This window comes from Pocillopora verrucosa, chromosome 8 (genome assembly GCF_036669915.1).
Source record: "Pocillopora verrucosa isolate sample1 chromosome 8, ASM3666991v2, whole genome shotgun sequence".
Lineage (NCBI taxonomy): Eukaryota > Metazoa > Cnidaria > Anthozoa > Scleractinia > Pocilloporidae > Pocillopora > Pocillopora verrucosa.
In genome coordinates, this window is record NC_089319.1 from 19,404,362 (window position 1) to 19,415,755 (window position 11,394).

Here is an 11,394-nt window from a genome sequence, read left to right on the forward strand (position 1 = left end):
CATGTAGAAAATCTCTAACACCTCGATTACCGGAAACGACAATCATATGCTCGGCTGGCGTTCACTTTCAACACTTTTCTCTGTTCCTTTGATTGGCGAGAAACTCTAAGCATTTGTTCTAGTTTATTCCCCAGACATCTCTGGTATGAGATAGCTATCGAAAAGTGCATTTCCATCGTTTTTGGAGCGTTAGCTACATACCGTTCTGAGGGACATAAAGCATTTTTTTGAGTTTGTAAGTTTATCTCTGGGTTCGTTGAGGCGCGCCGAGTATTTATGGACATATAAGGAGATTTTAAACGTTCTCGAAAAAATAGCTTAAGGTACACGAAAAAAATTTAAGAGACCATTAACTCTCACCGTGTTATGCTAAAATTTGCTCACTCACGGAGTTCCTACAGCACAGCGTAAATAAACCTCGAAACAGACTTCCTTTGGATGTTGAAAAATCTTCATCAAAAACAATCACAAATCATTCCAGAGAGGTGGTAGACGGTAGGCGGGGGGGGGGGGGGGGGGGTTGGGTGTAAGCCCTCTCACCGTTGTCTTTCATGTGAGACTACTCAAAACAGTTTCTTTTTGATAACAGATTCATCATTCCCAATGATTTTATATACACTTTATCGAGATCCTCTTTTAGGTTTGAATACTCTGACCTCTCCAGCTCTTAAGAAATAGAAAAATGCAGAAGTCTCGCCTTCCACAAAATTTGAAATACGAGCAGTCAAGGCAAAATCGTGAGATCGCAAATTTCAACCCATCAAATGTTAACCCTTTTGGGAGTGACAAACATCTAATTTTCTACTCGCAATATCTCCACTGAATTACACATTAAGGTCACAAGAATAAAGGAACCGATCACCAACTAAAGAAGATCTTGATTGTTAAACAAATTCTAACTGTCAGCACCTTAACAAATGTACGATGACCAGTATGGAGAATATGCATACTGATATTAGGATGTGAAGGGTTAAGAAAAGGCCTTTCACACTTCCCTCCTGCACGTTCACCTTACTCCCCCCCACCAGGATTTTGGCCTCTCGACCCCCAGCCAAAAGTGCTTTGTGTTTTCCTATTCAAAGCAATAATCGAGCCCATGGGCGTCACACCCCGCCCGCCCGCACCCCTATTTCTAAACGCTCCTATCGACTTGTCAACCGCCCCATCTGACCTCGTGAGACTGAAAGACTTTTATGTAGGAGAAGTGAATGACGGAAAACAACGCAAAAGAATTAATGTAGACAATGTATGACATGTTAGAAGTAAATCCTAGGAAAGGACGAAGTAGGTGCCTCAGTACGGTTGCATTTTGGCAAAGAGCATGAATTTGTGGCAAGCTTCGAACATTTCAAATCAGTCAAATTAATAAATAAATTTAGCACGAAAATGCGCCGTATTCACGTTGAATTAAATTTGCCCCTCCGGTAACTTCAACACATCAACATTATTGACAGGAGGTCCAAGTTTGCCGAGACGCGTTTCTTAGGCGTAAGTGGCCCTAAGCTAGTTTCTTGAACAAAGACTGAAACGATTAGCATACCAAGAGCCTTTCTCCCATTGCTATGGCAATCACTGGATACAAAGACGCACGGGATTACGCTCTAAAGTGCAATGGTAACCGCTTTCCAAAACCGGAAAAAACCCGGCATAGCAGGCTGTAAGGAGTCTGAATTACGAGAGTGACATCCGAATTGTCTTCTTTTCCCCGTTTACTGCTATTATTGCTTAATCAGCCATTAGGCAAGGGTAGCATCACCTACCCTTTGAACTAAGGCTATCTCAGTTGCTTACAGGGTAAACCGACACTTTCAATAAACACTACTTTCAAAACATATAAGGGATGACTCAAGGTTTGCTGAAGAGTTTCCTGTTTACAGTTGTGGGGGAAAATTGGAACTTACGTGGTATAAGCTATAGTATGTCATATCCTTTCATGTGTAGTTTAATGATAGTTGTCAGAAGTGTGCATCCTCGGAGACCCAGGGGCTGTGAGTCAATTTCAAGTCAGGGCAGGAGAGCTCCTGGGGATCAACAACACTGGCAAGCAACTGAGCTTCATACACTTCGCCGTGTTAAAGCACACGAAAGGACTCTAAAGCATACTTCACTCCGATTGGGTAGAAAAACAAAGATTTTCTGCCACCAGTCAGAAGCCAGAACGGCTGTGACCGTTTGGAACTGGCCTAATAAGATAATGTCCCCATGGGCTCTCCCGTCCTGACTTGAAATCGACTCACAGCCCCTGGACTCCGAGGATGAGAAATAAGTTGTGTTCTTTCTTAAACTTTAATTACAGGATATGAAGCCACGGCATAACCAAGATCAACAGAACTTTAATTAACCCTTTCAATACTAAGATCTCGTTACTAATTCTCCTTACTGTCTTCCTTACAATTCTGATGTTAGTTGGGAGAATTTGGTTTTGGATCAACCAAAAAAAAATCCTCCAATTGATGGTTTTTAGTGCATTGATATTGGAGAAAATTCCGTCTTAGTCACCCATGGGACGGTTAGTGCTATGAACAATCATAAATTTGTTTACTAAGATAACAAATCACCATGTACAAACAATGGTGTAATGTAGCTGCTTACATTTATGTACATAAACCTTCCTTATGCACTCAGATTTGTTTAGAGTTTTGCAGAAATTTTACAACCATTCAATATCATCTGTACTCATCACAGCCTTTAAGCTGCACCTTACAGCAGTGCTAATCTGTGACTGTTTTTGACAGGCTGCTTGAAAGACTCCTGAACACTTCTCTTCATTGACCCTTTACACCCTAACATCAGTATCCATATTCTCCCTACTCTTCTCCATATCTTTCTTTTGGAACTAACAAGGAGAATTCATTTGATGATCAAAGCTTCTTAGATTGGTGAACATTTCCTTTATTCTCACGATTTTAATGAATGGTTTAGCAGTATTACTGTCAGGAGAAATTAGATGCTGGTCACTCTTAGGGTTTTAACCCTTTAACACCTATGATATGATTGTTAATTCTCTCCTCTAGCTGCTAAACATTTCCTTGTAAAGCAGCTGGGAGAATTTGGTCTTAGATCTAGATAACAACTTTAACCAAATAAGTTTGAGTATTCTCATTACCTGCTTGCTGGATAATGTAGGGATATTATAGGGAGAAGTAACATGTTAATCACTTTTGGAAGTTAAAGGGTTAAGGGTTAACAACTTGTAAATGCTCTAAAACCGAAAAAAAAAAAGTAAACCACCACTAATGAAGCAGAAGCACTGAACTGTTTGTACAGGAAGGCTTCCCATGGTCTAAAGCTGCTATAAATTCTTCTTCCTGATATAAACATAAATAATCAGACCTAAAAATCATACATCCACTTAGTAAAACCTGGTAAGAGACATCATTTGTGACTTTAAACAACTATTCTTGCTTCATCATGATGACTTTGGCCAGAGGAAAAGATCTCTGCATTCTTCGGTCGTATTTGAATGATGACATTTATCTTTTGAAACTCTCGGAAGTATGTCAGAAAGTAGAGAAGGAAACATATGCTCATCAACCATTCACTGAAGGTACTCGCCAGATGGGCATTGTATCCCTGTTATGGTAAACAAAAAACGCAATCACAATAAGTTAGAGCAAGAAATATGATTAAAGGGGGTAATTTTCTAAAGAAACTGTGGTGTTGTGTTGCTGGGAGAGTACAACAGGGTAATTTGGTTCTATTAACTTAGTTAATAACGTAAATTGGCCACTGTAAACATTTTAAAAAGTTGAAGTTTCGAGTGTTAGCTCTTTGTCAGGGCAAATGATGAAGTATCAGATTAAAAAACAAACAAAAAAAAAAGGCACAAGAGACATATTTGGATCTAGGAGGATCTCTACTAAAAAATCATTGCCAAATGAGCCACAAAATTATACAATCAGAGAATTTCCTCACACATCAATCAACTTGATAGCAGAATAGGGAACTTCAATTACAAAATCTAGGAAACATCTAAGGCTAAACTGGAGAATGATACTCCTCAATCAGTAAGAACTGGTATTCCCTGTGCACACAAAGGATGGGCAAGTGATTTGTCTGAGTACTTACATCATCTGTTTTTTTCCACTTGAGTTCAGGAGCCATGTCACTCTTGTTATTATGCTGTTCTTTGTATGCTGCTGAGGCGGCACCTCCAGCTGCTAGTGCTATTTTCAAAATTAATTTAACATCAAGGACAAAATCAGCAATAATTTGTCTTGGCATCAGATCTTAAATTTCCTAAAACCCTCTGCTTAACTCATGAAGCTACAAAAATTGGAATTACTAATACTAACTTGATCTGCATATTGGAGCAAGGATAAAAACAGCTTCTACACTTGAAGACTGCGTGCATGAAAGACTAGCATAGCTTCAAGAGCTTATCCCAGTAACTGTGCCATACAACAGAAAGGAATATTGCCACTCGTTGTAGATAATATGGGAACGATAAGGGGAACAATGGGCATTTAGCAGTGGACATCCCACGAGGTAGCTCTTCTTGTCCACTGTTTCCAGGTTGAATTGGAATGTGAAAAGTTAGTATTTCTGGAGGGAAGAAACCCAGAAGACTAGGAGAGTAAACCTCAGAGCAAGGATAAGAACCAAAAAAAAACTCAACCCACATATGGCAACAGGGTTGGGAATCAACCCAAGGCCAGAGCAGTGGGAGTTGAGTGGTATCACCACAGCACCATCCTGCTCTCCTCATTTTCTAGTCTACAATTTAGTTGAACTTTTATGACATTTTGCTGGTACTTATATAAAAGCAATGGCCTTTTGAGGTAATATGTATTATGATCCTGTCCAACTGTCTAAGCTGTTTCTGATCTAGCAAAGTTTGATCTAACTGAAAGAGGATACTGATGATAAAGAACACAGTTATGAGAGCTGAAAGAATAAATCTTGTGCAAGAGCTAAGGGCAGAGCTTGTTGCCTGATTTCGCATTAAATGGGAAATAAAGGCCTGCATCCAGCAGTACAGTGTCCCTAAACCAAACACCATGATAGCACCTGTCAAATGTGTTGGCAAAGAATTTGTTTCCTATAAAAGAACAATAGCAATCTATATCATTACACTGTCAGTAATTGAAAGAGTGTAGAGAAGATTGAGAAATGCCTGCCTTCATAAACATCAGGCCCCCTTTTTTTGTGACAATTATTTTATAGTTTTTATCTTTTTGAAGTATCCAAGCAGGCCTGGCCCATAACCAGTCCAACTCCTTACAATACAGACCAGTGTCTGGAGTTTTTTTCTCTGCCATTCCAGCCAAGTGGAAAAAAGCAAACCAGCAGAAAAAATAGACAAGTTACTAACCAATCTAGTTCAGTCTGTATGTAAAAAAAAAAAAAAAAAACCAACTGTGCCTTCAAGCCTTGGACTGTATTCAAGACATCAGCCACAGTTTTTTTCCCCTATCAACTTTCCAGATGGTCTCTTGCCAAGAGGAGGAAGTGATATTCGTTTTATTTAAAACCAGATGAATTGAACTTAGGTGTTGATCAATTTGAAGCTTCAACACCCCTCCCCCTCCCTTCTTCAAGTGCCCTCACCCAAGTGTTGGATTAGCAACTGTGCAATTCTTGTGGACCTCTTCTTCTGAGCCATCTGCTCACAAAAGTGAACTTTCTACATTTATACACTTCCACATTAGAGGATAAAACACATTCATTTAGCGGGAAAGCAGTTCTGGTTCACATTCTCCACCACCCTGGAAAGGTTCAAATTTCCCACCCCCCTCCAAGGGGGGAGGGGTACAAGGGATGTTGAAGCTAGATTGCTTTTTTTTATGTTGATAATGGTAATTGTCATGGGGAAAATTTCACAACATATCACTTGTTTCTACTACAATTTTCTTCAAAAAAGAACAAGTTAAAAAATAAAACAGTTCCCCAAATGTGTTAAACAAAAGTTGGATTTCACAAAAATAATGGGGTTTTGCCCACAATAACACACCCTTGATAGCAACTTAATAATTTCAGTACTCAGATCTTGCCTAACTTACTTGAAAATTTGCAACCATGGAGAGACCCAAGCATGTAAAGGCTGCTATCCACAAGGACCAATAGTTAAGCTTCAAGATTATTGGCATGTCTGTGACGTTGAATTCTTTTACATGTCTGTAGTGGATATACATTACTACAAATGCTGCAAATTAACCAAACAATAATCTAAAACATTTATGTCAAAGATGGCTCTTGCCAATATTGGGATTTGAAAAATCTGACCTGAAAGTATTGTGTGCATTATGTGGAAAAAGGAAAAAAAAAATGTGTAATTTCATAAAGAAATAGGCATACTGTTGAGTGGAATTAAGTTTTAATCAAATTATTTAGTTGGCTGCACTCAATGGAACAGTAATACAAAAATAATAATATTTAACCCTAGTTATAGAGATCATGGCTAGAGGGAATATACACCTTGAGGATAGATACTGCCCAACAAACAACTTTTAAATAAAGTTATATGTTTTGATTTTTAGTCAGCATGAACAACTCAGATCATTCGACAATTGTTTCCATGGTGTTAAAGGTAAGAGCAAGCTAGATAAAATACTCATTTATGATCAAAGTTCTTTCAGTTTATCTACCAAAAGAATTCTTAAGAATGTATCATCTTAACTATGAGATAGAAAAGATCTTCACAATACCAATCACTGCAGCCATATTGAGAAACTGTCCAAAGATGCAACTCTCAGGTGCACGAGACCCTGCATCACTAAAGAGAAACAAACAGAAAAACAGTCAAAGAACAAAAATTTCACCAAAGAAATGTCATGGTTCAAACTTGTTAGATACAGACAAATAAGGATGGAAGGGTCTGCCATAGATTTATTCCCCCCCTCCAGAAATTTAATCATACAACAACATTAATTGTGTTCATTTAAAATTCATAAATTCCCAATTTGAGCCCAAACTTATCCCAAAAATATCCAATTATCCTTCCCTGCTTTTTATTATTTTCCCCACAAGAAAATTTCCACCACTGGATTTAATTACAGAATTTTTAAAAATGATCTTGAAAATAACATGTGGAGGACCAAATAAGAATTTAATCCTTTAACTTTGATGAGTGACCAGGACATCATTTCTCCTTACAGTGTTAATACAATATCAAGCAAACAAGTGACGAGAATAAAGAAAAATATAAATTAGGGTATTACTAGTTGATGCTATACCAAATTCTCCACACTAACATCATAAGAATTGTATGGCAGACAGTAAGGAGAATTGCTCATGAGATTTTGGGAGTGAAAGGGTTAACGCACTTAGTTTGAGGAAACAAACAGAACAAATATTGGCCATAAGAAACTAAAATTTTGTGCCGCTGGCATGTTCAATCATAGGATGTTCCATGCCTTCCCTCTGCATGATCTCCTAAGGACTCCTACAAAAAAAGATCTTGTTGCCATCTAAAATAGAACCTAGTGGGATATTCAACCATCAAAATTACTTGATTGTGTTTATTTCAAGTAGGAAATGAAAATTTCCTTTTAAGGGTGCACTCAGTGTTATGACTATTTATTTATGACTTAGCTATAAAATCAACCCATTTATATGCTACAGCACATAAAGTGCCGTCACTGAGACCAGTTGAATACAACATTAACATATTTTTAGTTCCAACAAACCTTATATACGGCCAAATAGCACTGACATCCTTTCTCTTTACAGACATGCCATAGCTAATAATAGAAATATAATGTATTACTTATATACATGATGATTGGAAAGAGAATCTCATCCATGTCCCATGTTACCTGCTAAATTTGCCCTTGCACTATATTCAACCTTCAACTACAGAATTATTACACTCACTGACTTACAATGACTTGTGACTACATGCATAAAGTCATTCTCCTGGCATGACCAACAAAATAAACACTGATCAACAGATAATCAAAAACACTAAACCCTAAATTCTATGACCATCATCAGATGTCAATTTGTTTGTCATGGTGCAAATTACAAATTGATACAATGTGAAATAAAGATAAATCCTGATGGACAAAGACAATCAATAAAAATCAATAACAGCAATTGACCATTCCATTGAAAAATCAGATTCATCAACTGCTCAAGAACAATGACTTCAATATTAATATCCAAGGATCATTGCATTTTCATCAAAAAGTATAAATTTTCATCAGTTCATACTGGTAATAGGACCAGGAGGACTCCAATTTAGTCTATAATCATGCAATGAACAAAATCAGATGACTGCTATGTAGGAGTCCAATTTGTCAATCATGACCATGACTATAGACAGAATTGGATGACAAAATGTCCTGTTAAAAATTCCTCTATTTTTGGGAATGTCCCATTTTTATCTATTAGGATATCAAGTGTTGTTACTGTGATTACTGTGATCAATTACTTGATTAGTGGATTTAGTTGAGTGGACTTAGTATGATTGACTGCTTCAACTGTCCGATTACAGGAGTGCAATAAAAGCCAACTGTCTGATTACAATTATATGGAATGATATTTGAGGAATCACATTTGAGGAAATTGTCACCTTTATCATTATTGCTAATAGTAAATCTTAATTGGTCACGCAAGGGTTGATTACAAGTAAATTGTAGGTAACCTTATATAACTTTATACATCCATAATACTTACGCAGTGAAGAAAGCAATGATTGCAAAGCAACCAAGGACAACAGGGAGAAAATGAAGATTCCCAATGCCTTGAGGGGCCATAACTATAATTTCTTTCAATTTCTGTTCAAAGAGAAAATAAATCAGTTATTTGTGAACACAAACTCTTTTTTTTTCTATCATTCTAGCCATAACATGGTATGCTTCTAGTTTTTCTGATTCCAAGTTACCATTATAACTAAGAACTTAAGGGCCTGTAAGATTTGAAGTTTAATATATATATATTTTTTCATTTAAGAACCGTTTGGCACAATCCACTCCCTCTAAGTACACACTAAATAGAACACCAGCTAACAGCTAATGACTGAAAAGTTGTCTTTCCACAAAATTTGATTAAGCCACACGAAGTTTTAATTGACAGAGTTAAAGATAGTGAGATTTTTCAGCATAACTAACATACAGGCAAACCACAAACAGCCTGCTAAAACACCTACAGGGTCAAGTTTGAACTCACAAATTTTGATTCCACGCTGTATAACTTTCAAGAAAGTTAAAAAATCTAGTGTTGATAGGATCAAATTTGTCACGAGACAAAGAAATACCGCAATTGCGTCGTTTCTAAATTCAGTGCAGAATATTAGATCTCACAAAACCGCTATGGAGATTCAATTGAGTCAGTAAAGTCTGTTTCCTCTCAGTTAAGTCGTGAGATATATTGCTAAGGCGCACTTCCGAACGATTAAAATTTTCAGAAACGTAAAGTGCACACCCAATGGACAATTTTCAAATTTACAAAGCCGTTCTAATTTTTCCATGACAGAAATGAGATGAGCTTTCCAAATTTTAACACCTAACATTTCTTTCACAATTACTTGTTAAAGTTTTGAATTGAATTCCCATGTGTGTTTAAGAAATTTCACACGTGAGTACTAAGTAAAATTTCTGCCGCGATTGAAATACAGCAAATATATATATATATACATATACAAATTATGCAATAAGAAATCAAACGCAGTGTTGCGTACTTGGTTACGCAAAATATAACCAGGCTAGAACTTCACCAGCAAGGGTGGCTGGTTTATCACCAATGAGAAAATAGTTTATAAGTCGATGACACTCCATAAGAAATCTACGGCGAAGTTTCTCCGAATACGAGCGACCTTCCATGATTCAAATATTGAAGATGTTAAGGACATATGCAAGGAACACTTGATAAATATTTCATTCCTTCCAGTGCTTTGTTTCTTTTGGATTTTACGTAAAACAGTAATGTGCATGATTTTAAACCAAGAGCTTAATTTTCCCAAACATTTCCTACAAAACTACTATTTTCTTACCTGAGCAAACAGGGTCAACTATTTCGAGCGAATGACATGGCTACAACTCCGTCCGGGAAGCGAATACTTGTAACCATGTGACCGAGGACCACAATTTCCGTTCCATGAAGAGGAAGAGAAAGGCATTTTGGGAAGGCAACCAGAAATAAAATTACTCCCCAGCAGGCGTTTTAATTTCAAAAAGATAAAGCAATGCCAAGGTTGGGAAGAAACAGTTATTTGGGTAGATTTGTCTGAATTCCCAGTGCTTACGCGAGAGACTGCACAGCAGCCGTTTCAGTTTAAAAGTTCACTACAATAGTGAGCAGAATGTGAAAGACTACCAGTAAATTACTAAACTTTTTAACTCGAGAAATAATTCGGCATACAATTCGAAGAAAGATGGTGACTCGTACACGACCACTTGGCGAAATAAGTATTTAATGGACATAATTTTCATATTTATAATTCATACAACTCTTCATGGGCAGTATTTTTATAAACGTCATTATAATAGAGATTACTCTTCTCTTGATTTATGCCTTAGAGTGTATTAATACTCAATACAATAAATAGTACGACTCCTATACAAGTGGCGAACACTAGTCTCGCGCTTGTAGGTTACAAAACATTGTTCTCAAAACAGAAAATTTAGCTTCGAGTGAGAGACTTGAATGCAAAGTACAATAAGTACTAAAGCTTCACTGGTAGGGATTTCTGTCACAATAAGGCCATATAAATTTCACTTGCAATAAATTCCTGAAAAGTTCCTAAAACTTTCCGTCATGCCAACACCTTTCTGGAAACCCATCGACCTTGAAAAATGAGATCATTTCTTCCTACCCTTGCGGTAACTCGAACACTAAAAGATTTAAATAGGACATATCTCAGACGCATATTTCTATCAACACAAGGCAGTGATCTAAAAAAAACTGTTTCTGGTCAGCTAATGCAAACTACATGGGTGGACGACCTATTTCAGCCTCCTCCCCCCTTCTTACCCAAGACCTTTCTTTAAGCGAGGGATGGGAATTCCATTGTTTAAATATTTTGTCTTCAATAGAAACCTCTCGAAGATTAATTAGTGTAAGTCACTAAGGTAAAAATCTTCCATTCACATTTTTAAAGTTAACTTCTTCCAAAACCCTTCTATGAAACTTTATTGTGACCATCAGAGTGTACCAAATCTTTCAAAGAATCCTTATACTCTTTTACCCCCAGAAAACTACTTACATGAATAAAGCTTTCATTGCAAAGGTTGTTTTTCGTTTTTAAGTCCTAGGACTGATGCAAGCTATTAATTACAATGGTCATTGAGACACAAACGTCTACCTCTGAGGAAATTCAATTTGTAAGGAAATTAACTATGGAAAGCTTCAAGAATCCAAAGGTTAAGTCTGAATTTGAATCACACCTATAGAGAGACATGTCGTTCTTAGTGCCCATTTGCAGGGATGTGAACTTTCATTGTGGTTTTCTTA

The 11,394-nt window shown here is 37.0% G+C and overlaps 1 protein-coding gene across 1 annotated transcript; it reads right to left on the bottom strand.

The window, feature by feature from the left end:
* Positions 1-2,317: 2,317 nt before the first annotated feature.
* LOC131777711 (DNA damage-regulated autophagy modulator protein 2) lies at positions 2,318-10,054 on the bottom strand. Its single transcript, XM_059094037.2, has 8 exons — positions 9,935-10,054; positions 8,620-8,720; positions 7,629-7,682; positions 6,648-6,715; positions 6,003-6,145; positions 4,861-5,041; positions 4,069-4,166; positions 2,318-3,573 (listed from the first exon to the last, which is right to left on the bottom strand). The coding sequence occupies exons 2-8, from the start codon at positions 8,697-8,699 to the stop codon at positions 3,388-3,390; spliced, it is 810 nt and encodes a 269-aa protein (XP_058950020.1). The 5' UTR covers positions 8,700-8,720; positions 9,935-10,054; the 3' UTR covers positions 2,318-3,387.
* Between the last annotated feature and the right edge of the window lie 1,340 nt (positions 10,055-11,394).

Coding starts and splice junctions, on each gene's coding strand:
- LOC131777711 (XM_059094037.2), bottom strand. CDS start 8,699: ATGGCCCCTCAAGGCATTGGGAATCTTCATTTTCTCCCTGTTGTCCTT. Junction 6,716..7,628: donor GCTATTTGGCCGTATATAAG/GTTTGTTGGAAC, acceptor GTTTCTCTTTAG/TGATGCAGGGTCTCGTGCAC. Junction 3,574..4,068: donor AGTGGAAAAAAACAGATGAT/GTAAGTACTCAG, acceptor TTACCATAACAG/GGATACAATGCCCATCTGGC.